General features: G+C 40.0%; 1 protein-coding gene and 1 non-coding gene across 6 annotated transcripts in view; both read right to left on the reverse strand.

Moving 5' to 3' along the window:
* Nucleotides 1-740: 740 nt before the first annotated feature.
* The window catches only part of NSD2 (nuclear receptor binding SET domain protein 2), a 76,041-nt gene continuing 58,329 nt past the window's right edge, over nt 741-18,452 (reverse strand). For 4 of the 5 annotated variants that reach the window (XM_064653428.1, XM_064653425.1, XM_064653426.1 and 1 more), the window contains 13 exons: nt 16,817-16,948; nt 15,658-15,781; nt 14,550-14,750; nt 13,719-13,898; nt 12,532-12,688; nt 11,592-11,797; nt 11,036-11,139; nt 10,510-10,779; nt 10,297-10,413; nt 8,395-8,536; nt 7,564-7,670; nt 5,774-5,978; nt 741-4,861 (listed from right to left, as the gene is read on the reverse strand). In XM_064653428.1, the coding sequence (XP_064509498.1) occupies nt 4,596-4,861; nt 5,774-5,978; nt 7,564-7,670; nt 8,395-8,536; nt 10,297-10,413; nt 10,510-10,779; nt 11,036-11,139; nt 11,592-11,797; nt 12,532-12,688; nt 13,719-13,898; nt 14,550-14,750; nt 15,658-15,781; nt 16,817-16,948 (2,211 nt within the window). In that variant the 3' untranslated portion in view covers nt 741-4,595. Of the gene's footprint in view, nt 4,862-5,773; nt 5,979-7,563; nt 7,671-8,394; nt 8,537-10,296; nt 10,414-10,509; nt 10,780-11,035; nt 11,140-11,591; nt 11,798-12,531; nt 12,689-13,718; nt 13,899-14,549; nt 14,751-15,657; nt 15,782-16,809; nt 16,949-18,452 lie in introns of those variants that run through there. The other variant, XM_064653429.1, reaches the window with a different exon arrangement.
* On the reverse strand, nt 8,682-8,812 carry LOC135413906 (small Cajal body-specific RNA 23). The gene has a single exon (XR_010430475.1). It is a non-coding gene; the product is annotated as a small Cajal body-specific RNA 23 (non-coding RNA).

The following is an 18,452-nucleotide window of genomic DNA, read 5'->3' on the forward strand; positions in this document are numbered from 1 at the left end:
CCTCCCCAAACCCCAGCACAGGCACAGGTCCCTGCACCCTCCCTGCAGTCTCCCTCACGCTGTTGATTTAGGAGACAGACATGAAGCTTCTCAACTGGCAAAAGGCTGTGGTTTTTCCAGGGAGCAGCAAAGGGACACAATCCTGATGCACAGCACTAGCTGAGCTCAGCAGAACAGTAAGCCACTAGTATCAAAGCAGTTCTCTGAAATGCTTTTTAAAAAAATGTAGCTGCTGTCAGACATAGGAGACTCTACACATGAAGCCAAACCAGACCCTCCTTCCCCCACAAAAAAAACCCCCAACCTGTCTGAACAAGCAAAACAGTCAAATTCACACCTGGGCAAGCAGGACCAGCACCTGTGACAGCAAAAGGAACCCGAGGGAACGGCGCTGGTCGGGCTGAGTGGCTCCAGCTCAGTGTAAAATTATGAGCACAGCGCTCTCACAGGAAAAACTGGACTGCAAAAAATGTCAGTATTTTTGTGATAAGAGAGGCTGTGAAAACAAGCCAGAGCACAATCATTATCACCTCCATGTAAGCGTAAAACAGTATTTCCATGGTGTCTCTTAGGAAGTCCTGGAGTGTAAGTTTTCCCTATGAAAGAACAAAACCCCATTCCGTTGCTGTCAAACCATGCTTGCCTAGTACGTATCATTTTTCTTTAAAGAAAAAAATTTGGTGCAAAAATAAGTATACAGAGCTGTTTTATAAAAAAGACTTAGCAACTTCTTAAATAACTAGGAATGAAATTCAATATTTAATAAGACATTGAAGTTTCTCAAGCAGTCAGACATGGAATAATATGACTCAACAATGTGGAAAAATCCCATTAATACGTCTTTCAAGATATTTTGCTTTTCCAAGTAATTCAAATTAAAAAAAAAAAGAAAACCTAAACCTGACCATGAACACAAAGCTACTGAACAAAACAGACATTTGATTATTCTTCCTAGAGTGTATGAAAATATATCTAACATATTCAACTGAAAACTGTTCCCATTCTTGCTCATGTGATAAGAGAACAACAAATTCTGAAATTGGCTGTCATGTATCAGCTTTTGGCTGGAAAAGGAAAGACATTTTGCTACTTTGATGGGCAAAACACAGAGAACATAATTTAAGGCCACATAATTTGCCACACTTAGATTTTGTTTAGATGAATTTATAACAGAAAACCTTTTAAGTTGCTGAATACCAGGAAGTATTGAGTTGCATCATGAGAAAGCGCAATTTTTGAAGACTGTTTTACCTCTTATTTGAACAGTGGGTGTCTTAGTTACAGGGACTGGGACCAGTTTATCACCATGTGGGTATAACCAAAACTGTGTATCCTACACCCTCTATGTCATTTCTGATGGACTGGTAATGATGGATCATTTGCAGCAGCTGCCCAGGGCACACCTGACACCTGAACCTACAAGCTGGGTGTTAAAGAACTCCGCAAGGAGTGTTTCTTTGTCTTCACACCAAAGACTCAGCTGTGATAACTCTCCTCAGGGGAGGCATTAGCACCTTCACACCCAGCCTGAGGGGTCATCTCTGTCCCAGGGACTGGGTTATACATCTGTCTTTGGCGGTTAAAACCAGTTTTTCTCTGTATCATTGCATCTATCATAATAATTTTTTGTAAATTGTAACTCTGACTTGCAATCTCTCTGGAGTTGGATTCATTTCTCTGGCTGGTTTACTTTTAAACCAGCACAGTGGGAGAAGGAAAACAGCGGAACAACTTTTCTTTTGCCCTCTTTTTTAAACAAAACTTTGGCCTATTTTCCCAGGCTGCAGAGCAGGGTACAGAAGCCTTCATTAAAACACACCTAAACGCCACCTTTCTTGACTCAGAAACTAAAACTCCCCCAGACTGCCACGTGAGTGACTGAGCTGAGCTGGGCAGTACGTATTGAGGGGGAATATGATCCACATGTGCCCAGCAGAAGGAATGAATCGCTGGGAACTCAAAAGGGAACTCCTGGTTTGCAGTCTCAGTGATGCAAAGCTCCAATGGCCCCGAGAGTTGAGTAGTAAAGAGCAGGGAAGAGGTAGAAGGAGGCGGGAAGTGGAGCAGCCGCTCCCTCAGATCTGTTTGTGTGAATGTAAGGAGGGCTCGGAGGGGTCGCTTTGGACACCCAAGTCCTTATGTTCCCACAGACAGACACAAAGGGGTGGCTGTCCTGCATCCTGCTGTGATAAATGTGCTTGTGACCCCACTGGAGAGGCAGGCAGGGAGCTGCAGGCTCCGTACCTGATCCCAAACCGGAGGGTGTTACTGCAGCAGTGCCCGTCAGTAACGGTTTGAGACAGTGGCTTCTGCCTCTCAAGGCCCGGGGCATCACTGTTCCAGAGTGCCAGAGCTGTTACACCTACAAGTGAAGAGGAAAAAGCAACACACCAACTAAAAGAAATTAACAAATTATAAAAGCAATGGAATGTAAAATTTTATAATAACTTATTTAAAGGTATTCTTACAAAGCCTTCCTTACACGGTATAGTATTCAAAGAATGGTCCCAATGACATCAAATTCCTTCATTTTGTTTAAAAGCAATGAGGAAAATATTTCTGCTTTACTACCTGACCTCGTTTTCCTCCCCGCAAACCCCGATATTAGAGAAACATCCATAGTACCATCTTTTGGTTTTGATTTTAGGCACAGGACTGTTCTTCAGTCCCATGGCAGAAAGTTTCCCTCAAAACCAATTAAGGAATCTTGAATTTTAGCTCGAATGCAAGGCTTGGCATACCATTTCAAGAAATGCAAACATGTAACACTTCCCCAGATTTTGACCTGTGCTATTTCTTCAAAATTATTTGAAAAAAATTAACCTTCCAACAGTGTTTATAAAAACTGATTCAAAGAACAAAGCAGTTTGGTCACAAAACAGGAACAAAAGAGTTCAGGATACGGCAATGCAACATTTAAAACCTCTTTCAATTAATACCTTCTAATAAAACCAAAGTTTTCACGTGTTGGGAATAAACGGGGATTTTAATAATTCAAAAAAACTATATCTGCAATCAATTCCTGAAGAAATACCTTGGGAAAAAACCATACACTTTCATGATATAGCAAGGCTTCATTTTCAAAAGGGCTACACAGAGTTTTTGCACTATTAAAGGCAAACTAAGCTAGAACATACACAAATGACTAAATGGACGTGGAGGCGCCCGTGGTGTTCACAGAGGGTAGATGACAATGGCACAAGTCAGAATGTGCTTGTAATGCTGCCTAATCACGGGGCCAAGGACATGCACTGGGAAGAAAACTGCCAGGTGTTTTTCTTTACCGTTTTTTCCTAGTTCTAATATTTCCATCAATACTAAATCTCGTATATTAATCTCACTGTGAGAACCCAACGCTGATGAGAGCAAAGGATTCAAAACAGCTTTGCTGACACAACACAGTGGTGATGATAGTCAAGAGCAGAGCTTGTAAAATTGTAACAAATAATTTCAGTCTGTCAAGTCAAGTAGCCAGTTACAAACTTTATTGAAAGGGACAGGCTAAATTTTGTATCAAAGTTCCTCCTTACGTGCTTCTTCAAAAATCTGTTTTGCTTTTACTTAGTTGTTTTGAATTTAGTTTTTGCACTTTAGTCAAGTTTCACCTTCTGTTTCATTCACAGGGTTGGTTTTACCTGTCGTTGGGCATTTCTTGCATTATCATAAAGTTGTAGTGCTTGGACTCCAAGCATTCCAAAGAAATGTTTGCCTCTGTGTTTTACCTGACATTAAGGGAAAAAAAAGATCAAGTAATTTTTTCCAAATAATAGGTTTTGTAAGATTTACTTTTATTAAAACACAAAATTCCTAGGGTATTGGGCCTAGACTGCAAGACAATATCCCTTTAAATCCTGACTTGCACAGCTCTGCAGGATAAAGTCACTTCTATTTTGCTGGGATGAAACACAGGAAAAAACAGTATAGAAAAAAAATCCCTAACAAAGTAGGATTTCCCCTCTCTGGTATGGGGTATGCCTTTCCACGCACTACACTTCTCGGTGGAAGGATATTTAAGAACATGATTGTTTGATAATCATTTTCTAAGAGCACAAACAAATTGTTGTGTGTGTGGTTATAGCGAGATACACACCTGGACCATGACTGGCATTCAAGCACTTGCTCAAAAACACACAAGGCAAGCAAATCTTATTGGGACCACAGACCAAGCCATTTCTTACTCAAAAGGACTTGAGAGCTAACAACTTCTTTCAAGGATATACTATTTTAAACATCTGTTGGTTGACAAATACTATCTCAAAAAAACTATGTTTACGCCTACCTGGTTTGATTTTTAACCTACCTCCAAACTGCAAGTCTTTTGGAGGGAACATTTTACATTCGTAACAATTCAAGTGTAACTGTAATGCTGAGTAATAAGTTTGGTTTGTCCTGAAGTTTACTGAACTATGCAGTTCGTTATCAGTGCAGAAGCAGCAGAAGACTGCTGTGGTTGGCTCAGTGGAATTATAAAAACAAAACAAAAAATCCCCCCCCCATGTAACCTTTACAGAATATATGTAAAACTGTGTCCTTCCCTGGTCATATTCACAACTTATCTACAAGATAGTGTTAGCAGTAGAAACTGCAGTCCATGACTATTTGCATTCAGCTCTCATCCATCTGTTCCTCTTTCTCCTCGGCTTCAACTTGTTCAGTTTTCTGCGGGGTTTCTCAGTCTTCCGAGTTTCAACAGAATCCACCCCGAGAACATGTTCAGAGCAGCATAACTGTCCATTCAACATAGAATTTAGTACTGTCCTGTCTTGGTGCTCCTTGCAGAAGGAATTTGGGCAGAAGTGGCAGAAAGAAACAGAAGGTTTGCCACAAACATCACAGTGGTGCCAAGGACACTCCCACTTCCCTGCAGTCAAAAAACAAAGAGCCCATTAGTGAGTGGGGAGTAAAACATGGCATCGTCTCTGAAAGAAGTTTTGTGTTTCAGCAGCTGAACAACACACAACTTTCCTGACAAAGCAAATGAGACAGCAACTACTGGGGCTAATCTCAACACAAAATGCTACATCCTACTTCTAAAGCTCAGCTGACAGCTGTAAGGAGCACACTTGACATACTCTCAATTTAAATACAGCAGACAGCTCCAGCTAGAAGAAAGTATTCAGGCTTTACTCAACAAAATTTTACAGAACTTGCAGGCTAGTAGAGCACCCAAACATCTGCTCAACTGCTGCCTATTACAGCACTCACCTGTCTGTTGCCAGTTTTGCTCAGGGATGGCTGGTGTGCTTCACCTACGGCTGCTCTTTCGCCCCAGCATGCTTTACCCAGTCCTTGTCTTACTTGTTTCTGGGATAACAGGCTTTCCCTGCTTCCCTTCTTCGTATCCCACCTGACATGGCTGTTTGGAACCAGGTAACTCCTGTGATATCTAGAAATGCAAACTGACTGCTGCTCCTAATTTTCCTACTCGCCTCCTTCAGAAGCTGCTGTTATTCCTCTGGCCTGAGCTCAAAGGGCTTCATGCATTTCTCAGATATAAAACAGCTTTCCTGTGACAGTGATGTACTCAGCTACCAGGTGATGTACTCAACTGCCTACATTTGTAAAGCAAACAGCCCATTTTAGCAGAGAGGCAGGAGGAGGCCATCATTTTGTCTTCGCATCCAGGAGAAGTTGCTCCTATGTGATGCAGGAGCAAAGTTCTCTCCACACAAACCCAGTATTTTCAAGATGACACTCCTGACAAGGTTTGAATGCAATAAATGAGGTACCTGCACGAGTTATTTATACAAGTGTAAGAGGTGGGCTGACTCACCAAAAGGACGTTTCACCAAACCAAGACAGGAGAGATGATAAGCTTTAGTACAAGATTTCCTGTCACACAGTACCAGCTGGCCCCCATCCCCACAACGGAAACAATCATCTTCAGATTCCTTCTTCCCTTCATTTTTCATTCTGCGTCTCCGTGTTCTCTTTTTGGTCTTTTTGCCTTTTTCTTCTGAGGCATTAGTGGAAGAATTCTAAAAGATGCAAATCTGTTAATGCCAGTTTTGCAAAGCAAAAATACAACACAACCTAGACAAGCTGTTGGCACACCTGACAGACTCTGCACACAGCCAAAAACTTGACTTGGGGCAGACCTGTCCAGTGCCTCACCATACTGATCTGTCTTGGCAAAACCCCCGCACTGACCCTTGTGAAAAGTCATCCTAAAAACAGATCTTGTCTCTAGAGTACCTTCCCTACTGGAAACCCCCTTCACTTTCTTGTCACTGACAAAAGGTCTTCCAATTTCCAGTCTGATCTACTTGTGGCTAATTTACCCCCATTTTGTACTTGCACCACCAATCACTTCAATACCCATTTTTCTCTTCCAGTTGTGAATATTACTGCTGGAATTACCAGAACCTGCCTCTATTTCTCTTTGAGGAACAGACAGCAGAACTTCAGGAACTGTAGCTGTGCCTGTAATGATAGAAAGAATTTTCCAAACCTTATCTCTATTTCAATCTGACATTCTGCTGCTTGCACTTCACCAATTATGTAAAATTCTGGATGTTTTTTCAACATCCCTACCATCATTCCCCTCCCTCTTACCCCAGTAATCATTACCTACTTTCTTTAAAATTAGCCCATTCTATCTACCAGTGCAGACAGCTCTGCAAAACTGAACTGTAATATTTCATTTTTTCATGGCTGTCTGTGTAAATGGATCACAAGCTTATGTGAAACTTCCCCTAAGCCTATCTCTAAACAAAAAAACAACTGTGTGAACTCTGGAGATTTTCAGTCCACCCTCTGAAGTGGCTGGTACTGAGCAGTGTGAAGGGCCACAGGAAGGTGCAGCTTTTGAACATCCACAGGTGGTACTTGTGCCTTCCTTTGCACTCCTATTCCAGTCCTTCAGGAAGCCCCATCAACTGCTGGATTACAGGTTTTAAACTAACCTGGCAGGAATCATACAGATAATTTCTTGACATAATTTGATATCATTCTTTCCTCATTCAAAAGTCACATTTTTTATTCTTCAGTTCAACTGATTTTTCTTTAATGAATCTTAAAGTAATAATATTTTAAGGTTTAGATGGGAGAAATATAAACTGCAATGTCAGAATAATCTCACTGACTATAGTTAGGTGCATTCTTAGTCAGTTCAAAGCTCCTACAACCCTTCCCCTCCCCATGTTTCAAGTGGGAGTGGGGAGGTTATTCCTTCTGAAATCTCCTTTTTTTAAAAAAATGCTTTTGATTTCAGAAACTAGTGTCAGTAGCTAGCAGTATTTCTTATTCAGGACCCAAAGTAATTAATTTCTCATAGGAGAAAGTGGTAGAAAATATTTTGGGCTGTTCCCAAAACCAGTTATCACCTACTGTACTGTTACAGCATGAAGTGTATTCTTCAGCATCAAGGTTATGCTTGGCAAAACTATGTTTCCATCTTTCCAGCAAGGGAAACAACAAGCTTTGAACTCAGAGGACAGAAAGCATCTGTTCATGCATCATCACCCCTTATCACAACATAAAACTGGTCCACTCACTCATACCCCAAAAGAAAAACCCAGGGTAGTAGACAAGACTGTCAGAATCTCTTGATGTATTACTTGCCTTTGGTCTGTCCCCAAGAAATCCACTGCAGTTTGGGGCACCGCATTTGCAGACTGTTTTTTCATTGCCCAGACAGTCAAGGTTGTAATTAAAAGTCAGCTCCGTCCCTGAGTGAGAAAATACAAACCCTTTCATTGTGAAGGACAAGGTAACAAATTCTATCAAAATTATTACAAACAAATGCAGCTTTCCTTATCTGTCTGCTGGTTTGGGACTTGATGTATTGTCACGGGATTTTCCTCCCCTTTACTGCTCATAAGCACCGACAATGATTAACGAGATGCCCACACAGCACGATGGGCAATTACATTTTAAAATAAATTGGTTTGACTTCACAAATCAGTGCGTGTGTTTGGTTTACACACTTGTTATATAGATTATCTATCTATCTATCCATCCTTCCAGCTAGATATAGTTATAGATAGATATATGTGTGTGTGAGCATGTGTGTACACAAACCAGAACATACCTACTTTTAAGCAGTCTCCTACATCCACGTCTTAAGTTTATTATTATCTTCATGTGAAAAGATGCAAAATACTGTTTGAGATCTCCAAAACAAAAGCTAGGCTCTACAACACAAAGTGAGTGTAAGGATACTAACTTACTAAGGTTACTTGCCCTTTCTAGAAGGAAGCAATAAAAAGCAACCATGGGACTCACTATTAAGAAACACTGAAGTAAAAGGCAGGTTACGAAGCATCTCTCTGACTGCTGAGCTGTCTATAAAAATATTTGCACTGAATCAGTTAAACCACGACTGTCCCACCCATAAGTGCAGAAAAGGTTTAACTTAAGGAATGAAACCAAACCCAAGAGAAGCTGACATACCTGCAGGAATATCACACACAGCAAACAGCCCGACACGAGTGTCTCCATTCACTGTCCACTTTAGAGTTTCACAATTTGGTTGGCAGCTGTGATTCATAAACCGAGAGTAGTTTCCTTTGGGGCCAGCGTCAATAATACGGTCCTGGAGGAGATCAGACCAGCAACAGAATGAATGTTTTTTCTCTCCCCCTCACAAAAAAAAAATAAATCCGTACATGATTTCAGTAGCTGCATTCAGAACAAACAGGGTGTTGCTACCCAGAGCACAAAAGACGATCGATGGTACATGTTGTATTGAAAACTGTAGTGTCCCATGTGGCCTGGAATGTGACACTCCCAAAGCAATACTTGTGCTCTAGCTCACGTTTTCCCAGCACCCATCGCAGCCACATGGCAGGATAAGTGTTCTTGTGAGCACTGTGGTGGCTAAGGAACCCCCTCCCTCAGGAAGGCTCAAAACTCAGACTGAGTCCATTTATCTTTTACTTTGCATTCACAAAGCTGTGAGGCATTTACAAATACTATGCTTTATGGCATCTACCAAGTCACTGCATGATTACTTGCAGAGATTATCAGTCTCGCACCAGCTTTTTTTCCCCAAATCAGCCTAGTTAAAACAAAAACAAGCTCTTGGCAAACTAAAAAAATCCCATCCCTACACACAATTGCTTTTTAATTTCTATCTCCTCTGAACATACCAGACATTAACAAAATAAAATCTTGAAATAGCCAGAACTGTGTTTCGCTGCAGAGCTGCTTAAGAGGGATTTGCTAATTAATGAAATATTATTATAGTTTCCCTCTAATTCATTTTTATAATGCACATGGCATGACTGCCATGCCTATGTGCACACACCCCCAGCCACTCCAACTGCACGGGCAGCTCGACCCACAATTAGTATTTATTAATTACAGCAAGAGTCAAATACATTCTCAGTTCAGATATGTAACACACTGATGTGTGTCAATTTAGTAGAGGGGTGAGAAACTTTTATGTGTTCAGAGAAATGTGGTTTCATCATTCCTTGGTGATAATTCCAGTAACAGGAACTCCTCAGTCACAGGTTTAATGAAAACAGTAGATGTGGAAATACAGAGCAGGACAGTCTTGGGCAAAAGAATAGTGGTTGGGACTGAAAGAAATGCAGTACTGGCAGCCAGCTCTTGTTTTTCTCCTAAGTAGCTTTTTTTGGGGGGGGACTGAAGCAATATAATATATGTAATCAATACCTTCTACTGTCCAGGTTCTCTGCTTTCTTCTCCTCAGAAAGAAAATACTCAGAAGTGGGCACAGAACCACAGGTGCTGCATTAATTCCATGTGTTAATTAATCTGCTGCAACAATTTGCTGCAGAATCAATTTGTGGAGTACTGGCTGGCTACTGATGCAGAGAGTGCTTTCAGAAAGAGAGTTTCTACAAAAGCACACATCTAGTTTTGTTATAAACTAAGAAATGGACAGAAAGATCCAAAAAATATTAAATACCCAATATAAGACACAGCCTCACAATTCTATTTCACATTCTCTCAAGTGAGAATTTTATGTTCTGTTGTTGAAATTTTACTAAAAGCACTGCTAACAGTAATTCTTTAAACTGTATCACTACTATTCCCCAACACTTCATTTTGAGACTAGGCAGGTAAATACTTTGCTGCATCTGATTTCAAGCAACAAAGCAAAACTTATAGACCTTAATATTTACTTTATTACATAACACAGAACTAATGAGATGCATTATATACATATAGAATGCAGAGAACAGGCACAGAAGATACAATGCTATGAATACAGGAAACTGTGGAACATCAAAGGCAGCAGAGAGCCCTACCAATATGATCAACAGGAGGAAAAAGGATCAAAATAATAACTAAATAATGGCAAAAAAGTGTCAAATACTCTACCTTATCAATAGTAAGCATATAGAAGTGGGTAATGTCATTTTCATGTGCATATTTGATTCTTGCCATACATTCCTCTTCATCAATCAGCTCTCCCACATACTCGTTCACAAACTCTCCCTGGAAGATACCAAGTATCACTAGTAAAGTATATACCAAACCCACAGAGAGCATCACAGGTCACCGATTCTCCGCTGGGGCAAGAACAATTCATACCTTTTTGATGTCCCTCTTGGCGACCAGACCCCACCCTTTCCCGTCGGTTTTGATGATCTTGGTCTCGGGGTACTGGCGCTTTGTAAAGCACTGGTTTTGGCACCTCTCTCCCGCTGGACAAACCTGGGGATGGCACTCGTACATCAGCATCCGGTTGAGGCACTCGGAATCAAAGCCACAAGGGTTTTCATCTGTGGGTTTGCAGTTGCACTTGGGAATCTCAGATATGTCAGCAGTGTATATCTGCACTTTACCGCAAGGTTTATTCACCTGAAAAAAATACATTAAAATAGTTCATGTATCACTTTAGAACATTTGAATTTGTTGTAAGAGTTATTAAGGCGGTTACTAATTTGTTTTTGCCACACTAGGTGTTCCAATGGAAGCAAAATTTCACCATAGCAGGACTGTAAAAGCACAATTACCAGCACAGCATCACAACCTGTCCCCAGCTCGCAGTTCAGCTTTTCCTCTCCAGTGCTGCCTGAGACCTTTGAGTACCCAGTGTAATTTCCTCAAACTTTACCTTAATATGCTTGTATGGTGGAGGTTTGCGTTCACTCTCCTGGGTTTCTTTGGCTTCTCGCTGTAGCTTTATTTCTCGAAATCGAGCTTCAGCTTCTTGCAAAGCTGAAAAAGATTGTCACATCAACACAAATGCCAGAAAGGGGATTACTCTCCCCGGGTTGACTTGCTCATTCTCACGTGTGTTAAACAAATAACTGTGTGCTTCCTAGTCCCATCACTCAATTTTCTTACAAACAACACTTCTGAGATGTTAATGCTCTCAACAGATGTGTACAAATTTTACTCTTTCAGTCTCCCAGTTACACTTTTCCTTTTCCTTTCCAGAAAGCAAAAATCATCGGAAATAATTCCAATTAGACCCTAGTCTTTTAAAAGCCATGAAAATAATATTTTCATTCAAAGATAGTAATAGTGGCTGCTGCCCAGGACACCACAACAATTTCCTTAATTCAATATTGTAAAACAACTGTACGAAAGCAGACCCCAAGGCTATGTGTGAAGAAAGCAAAGCATGCATATCCCTAGATTATTTTTGTTTACTTTTAGCTATGTACCATTTTTGAAGACTTTTCCAATTCCTTTGATCCCTTGGTATCTACTCCCTCTGTCTCCCTCCATGTAAGGGAACACCCGTGCTTGGTGCGTCCAATAGTAATCCTTAGAACCAAAGAAAAACACAGGAAATTCTCCGATTTCATGCTTCATTTTCTGGATATTTGGGGGAACGTTTTTCGGATGGCAAACTTCTGCAGGCCACCATCTAGCACAGAAGTACAAATAAAAAAATACAGCATTTTAGTCAAGCTCTTTCTGCATGAGACAGTTTAGTAAAATCACTCTAAAGAGCAGTAACTGCATATTATTTCCAGGATCCAAGAGGATTTAAAATCCTTTCCTCCCTTCACTCACTAGGCAGTGAGAGAAGACTAGGAAAGGAAAGCCTGACACTCAGATCTGTGGGACTTTGGCCTTCCTGAAAGTCAAGGAAACACATCGGGTTCCTCCTGTCTGGGTGGCAAAACCATCATCTTTACAAGGCCTGCAATCTCTGTAATTGTCAAAGATCAAGAGAAGGTTGATAATAGCTATTAATGTTTCTAGGACAACTCCCACCCACCTCTATCTCACTCAAATCTCAATGAAGTGTGAAACACTGACAACCTGAGTGACTGATCTCCCAGCCTGGGAGGTAGTAATTTAGCCAATTACAAGTTATAACAATTTATTTGAAGAGATCTCTGAAACAAAAGGGGTTGAAAGCTCATACACTTGAATCAGATATCATAAGGCTCAAGGAGTCCTGTATGGGTAATGCCCTGGCTGAGAGCAACAGCAAAGCTGCAAGTCTTTGAACTTGAAGCTTGCAAGGTCTCCAGCTCAGAGAGGAGTGAGGAATCAGTGTGCAGCAAGGCTGGTCTGCAGGAGAAACCAACTGTATGATCCTTACTTAAACATGCCAGTACTGTAAAACAACATAAAATTCCTTCATCAGACCTGTAATTTCCCAGTTTAACCCAAATAATATCCTGGAAATGGAGCTTCTTGCCCGCCCTGCAGTCGTTGCAGTACCAGCTCCCATCTGGCATTTCAATGTTTAAGCAGTCGGGATGAAAGGCTGCTGGACACGACTCGCAGCACAACAAGCTTCCACCTTCACAGAGAGGAAAAAAAAAAGAAAAGCAAAAAGTTTGAAAGACATCAAGACCAAAATAAAAGTCTGCATAAAACCAGTGTGATGTACATGTGGGTAGGTTCACTCATAAAATAAATGGTTAAAATGTAACGAATACATATCTCTTAGTTGTGTACAAAAGCCAAAAAGTCCTGATTCGAATGCCTGGCAGACTTGGGTTAGTAACACATGCAAAATAACAAGCAAGCTGGTGATAAAAAAGCCAGAATAATGCACCACATATTATAATTACTTTGCTTTACTTTAATGACTACAATATGTTTAACACAGTTTAATATATATTAACATTTCAATGTGAGAAAAATTTTAACCACAACAGACTTTTCTTATATTTGGGGTTTTTTTTTCCCCTGGGGGAAAGGGAATGAGGTTGTTAGTTTGTTCCACGAATTATCAAGCGGAAAGTTAGTTGGAGCTTAAAAGCTGCTATGCTGCTTGTTAATTTGTTAACAAATCAGGTAAACTTTCGCTGCTACAAGTTTAATCAGCACTACGCATTCCGTGGTTCTCAATAAGGAAGAGATTTATTGTACAACATAAAACAAAACACCCTTAATTAGCAGCACTCCTAGCAACAACTAATACTGATTCAATTTGCTGCCTGATGCTAAACTAAAAGCAACACTTAAAACATTTATGGCGTAATATTACATATTAGCAATAAAGAAACACAAAAAGCTTCAGTACATTGAACACAGGGGAAAAAACAGAGAAATACTCATTATGTGTCTCTCACACAGAATTAAACCAAGCTTCTAGTTGCTGGATAAATTCCAAGTAAAAGTATTCTTTAATCAATCATTTCTGCAAAAAAAAGATACTTAAAAACCTGAAGCAGCACAAGCCAGCCTGACATTATACCAAAACCTCACAAAACCCCACTTAATATGCCACACTTCTAATAATTTTGTCTAAACGGATCAATAAAATAAAATTTAAAACGTTTTGAGGTCGCATTTAACGACACGGAGTTCTGTGTGAGTTTTACCTTTGGAACACACAAAGCACCAGCTGACATTGACATGGGCATGGTGGCTTTTCCCCTTCATGGCAGTGAAATGGTTGGTGCAGACAATGCTGTTGGAGGCGATGACGGCGCATCCCGCGGCAATGCAAACGTCTCCAGCGTGGTACGCAACGGGACAGCGGACACAGCGCATCATCTTCCCTGGCAAAGCACGACACTGACACGTTACTTTCCAACAGAACTGGCTGTTTGAGCTAAAAATGCCTGAGACAGCCAATGCACACACAAATACACGCTCGTTATGTTTCCAAAGCCCAAATATTTGCGTTTAGCGACAATGCCGAATTGATAAAGGTTTTTTAAAGCACTATAATGTTTAAACGTGAAGATTTCTAACTATGGACATCATTAACTATGACAAGCTTTCTTCAGTCATGTAGTTTTGTCTACAGTTGTTGCCCAAAGCTAAAAGCCTGCACGGAATCAAATGTCTCCATGTTCATCGAGCCTTGCTGCAGTGTTCTTACATTCTCAGGTCCTGCCCTCACTGCCTGGCCTCTTTCCCATCATCTATGCATTCTAGATTTCATTCTCTCTTGAGAATAAAACATGGTTAACTATGGATAACTGAAAGCTAGTTTAAAAAAAAAAAAAAAGAGCACGAACAAAGTAAATACTAATGCTGACTAAAAATTATTCTATTATTATTTTTTAAAAAATTCTGAGTCAATCAATAGTCCATTTACACCTAAAAAAATTGCAGCTAGCAGCTCTTAAATGGACAGATTCCTTACCTTAACATACCACAAACAGAATTAATTCATCAGTTATAAAAATGTAAAATTAAACTACCTTTTGAAATTCGTGGATGTGAGGGGTTACTGACATGACAACTGAGGCAGCTGTGGAGAGGACATCGAAACCCCCTGTTCTCAAACACAGTAAGATGAAATTTTTTCACACAAGCTTCATGGTAGAATTTTCCACAGTGAGATACGACACAGCGTTTCACATCTGCCTTTCTCTCCTTACACACAAAACAGGTGTGCACACCTAATGGCAAAATAATAAACAGAATGTAACTAATTTTTCATGCAAAGACGTGAATTTAAAATGCTTCTCTTGTGCTTTTATGTTATGCATGAGGGAGTTGCTTCTGTTTTGTGCAGTTAAAGTGTACGCAACATCCAAAGCCTCACCAATCTTGCTTTTACGTTCTTATCTATGAGCCTCAGTACACCAGGACAACTGTGAATTTTTCTTTTTTAATTTTTTTTTTTTAAACCAGTGAAACAGAATGATGGGTTGTCTCTGATCCTGTGAAATCTGAGGCAGCACCACAAGCCAAAGACAAGCATCCTCCAATCTTCTCTCTGGATCACTTGGAACAGCTTTATTTTGAAGCAGCCTTGTTCCAACAAGATTTTACTGCATGTACTGAAATGGGCTTATGAGCAAGAACGCAAATCATTTACATAAAGTTTTGAGATTAAGAACTTCCAAGCAGTTACTACAGGATTAAAAGCAAATGAAATTAATAGCAATTAAGGTAGTCTCTTAATGGGAAAAGCAAAAGACTGATATAGACACACAAAGGACTAAACAAGGACTGAAAACATTTCAAGTGCTGCTCTTTTTTCTAGCATTTCTTAAGTCTTTGTGACAGACTTTAAATTTCATCTGTAATTGTACTCAGAGAACAAATAATTTGCAGTTATTAAGGCAATGGAATTCAGACTAAAATCAGCCAACTTGCAAGAGAGTTCTCACCAAAACCAGCGTGAACTTTCTAAAAGATGGCACACTTAGTGGTACTCTGTGAACTCCCACCCTGTCAGGTCCCAAAGGATAAGTAAGGGTTCTCCAAAGATACATACTCTGTCCAGGAGGATGTCCTAGAACAATGTATTGGAAAACTACAACTTTTTTTTTTTAAATTAATAGAAAGGGACAAACTTGCCTGATGTACATTCACTACAAATGAATTTTCCTGCTGGTCTTCCAGAGAGCCCAAGGCAGCTTACATGAAAAGCTCGATAGCAAAGTCCTTCACACAGTAGGAGATCACCTGTTTTTTCACACAGCTTTTACAACACAAAGGCATTGAATGTTAAAGAAAAGTTCATATGTGGAAAAAACTGATTTCTTTATTCCATTTCATATACTGCTCCTCAAAATCTCTTTTCCCATTGTTGAAATCAAATTTAACAAGTGAAAGACAATTTTACAACCATCACCACAGGCCCTGGCTTCAAGTTGAAACAGGTAAAAGAATCATTAAACCACTAGAAATATCACCTTCCAGAACCATAGCTCAATACAAAATACAACTTGACAGAAAAAAGGAATAGGGAAAAAAAAAGCCCTAAGAAATATTCCCTGAGCACACTGATGCATCTGAGCAGGGTTATAAAGCATCCTTATTTTCCTTTTCCTTGGCAAAAGGAAATTAATCTAGTTGGCACAATGATACTTCTATGTCTGAGTGGTTAGCAATGACACATGCACAACTAAAAATGAACTGAACAACAGTGCTGTCAGAATTTAGGGATTACCCAGCATTTAAAGATAGATATAACCTCATCATCACTATGTACAAGAAATGGAAATGTAACTGCTTGCCCAGTCTCATGGAAACAAATCTGATCTGCCTACTTGGACTGTGTTATCATTTCACAATCTAAGAACTCTTCCAGAGTAGTCTGAAAAAGCTTTTTGCTTTCAGCTGCCACCTGCATGCTGTGATCGGTGCATCACTGCCACCTCTGCTGCACACAAAGCACAAACCCCACCAGGTTTGAATTCCTCCTCTTTACTAAGAGAGGAGCGAGCAGCTCTTCTGAATCATCACTGGTCACCTGGCAACACTCATTTGCTTATTCTGAGGTACAAATCATGCTTATCTTACAGATCTGGAAGCTCAAGCAGAGAGGCTAAGTCACTTACTGGAGGTGAAGAAAAAAAATAATTAGGTACTAAGAACTCCATTTACTGGCATGGCAACCTCATCACTAACAGACATCTCAGACACACATTATAATCCTGCCTCTGGCCTCACATTGTTATTTCAATATTTAAAAACACCTTTCCGTCTTGCTGCCCCAGCTAATGTTTCTCACCTGACACACATATTCTTTTTTTGTTCCTGCTCCTCGCTCAGATTTTTTGGATGATATAGACACTTCAGTCTGAGTTTCATCAGCACTTTCATAGGGAGACTCTGACCGCTCATCTCCTTGGCCATCGGAGATCTGAAGATTAAACACAGGTGTTAGAGAAAGCAGCCATGAATGGTCATTTCTGCACAGAATATCAACTGATGGAAGCAAACAGACTGCAATTTAGACTAGGAGATTCAGGCACACTCTTTCGGTTTTGTTTCCCCCACCTTCAAGAAAAACTTCATTAAAAACCAGAATATGCACTTGTGGAAGTCTCAGCAAAAGGACTATGTGACAATCACCCTCACCAGCAACTCAACAGTAGCCAAAACAGAACACCAGAACTTTGTTATATGGCATTTTATTTATACTCAGTTCTGTAATACAGTTAGCAATAAGTGCCTACCCAGTAACATAAGGATATCTTCAAATCCCTCGACTGAAGTTTGAGTACGTGGTTTATGAGAGAGTAACAGTCAATTTTAAAAAAGAAACTTGGTAAACTTCAAGTTGTGTATGAAAGTCTCTGACAAATATTCTCTGAAGAAGTAGGAATAGTATATAGAAGAGAGGAAGAAAGAAACAAGCAGCTCTCAATATGTTTAAGGAATGTTACACTCCACAATGAATTCAAAATACTACGAAAGATAGGATCAATCTTATATAACAGATCTAGATGTATAAAATATGGAGGATTTTTAAAAGTAGTCATAATTTACTTTAAAAATTTTACTTGATAAAAAAAACAACCCAAGTAACATATTTAAAGAAAAATACAGGGCAGTTTTCAGTTCAATAGAATTTAAGGAGGGAATGGACAACCAAGTGGTTCATCTCATCTCACATTACACCAGAAGATGCAGAATTTCTTGCTGTTGCCCCCAGATGGTACTCAGCGAGTTGTGTCTCTCCAAGTATATTCTCCAGGAGAGCATCACAACTTGGAATTGCAAAAGAAATGTCACTTCTCTTTGAGCTTGTTCTAATGGTTATTCACACATACCATCAAAAGCACTGCCTCCTGTCCTTTTGAGTTGTCTAACTGCAACTCCCAGTTGATGATGCCTTCTCCAGGTATTTCAGCTATATTAAAAGTCCTTTGGAAGCAGACATTTTCCTCCTGTGGAAGCATGCTGCCATTAAACTGGTTTCAATCCTTTTTGGTCCACCCTCTAATTTTCTCCCTAGGGGACACTTTACAGCATCTAGAGGATTTTAGTGTTTTTTTCTTAAACCTTATCTGTACTTTAAAAGGGTTGTTGAAAAATCAGGCATGACAACTGGAGGCAATAGACCATTATAAGTCTTCTAAGTCCAGTATCCAAAACAAGCCACCATGCCACTACTCTTCTCCACTTCTGTTCTGCTATGCAAGGATCTCCCTAAGTCTTTTCAACACAGCACTGAAAGTCACTCTAAATAGCTGTGCTACGCAAGAGATCGTTTTGCCAATGGCCAATTGTCAGGACAGAGACACCCCACTTTATATGAAGAATTTGCTTTCTCTTTTCAGACACAGAATCTCATCTTTAACCACAGTAAATTAAAAAATGACCCAGCTACATGCAGGAGACAGCTACATGCAACCTGCCTA

This window comes from Pseudopipra pipra, chromosome 4, assembly GCF_036250125.1.
Source record: "Pseudopipra pipra isolate bDixPip1 chromosome 4, bDixPip1.hap1, whole genome shotgun sequence".
Taxonomy (NCBI): domain Eukaryota; kingdom Metazoa; phylum Chordata; class Aves; order Passeriformes; family Pipridae; genus Pseudopipra; species Pseudopipra pipra.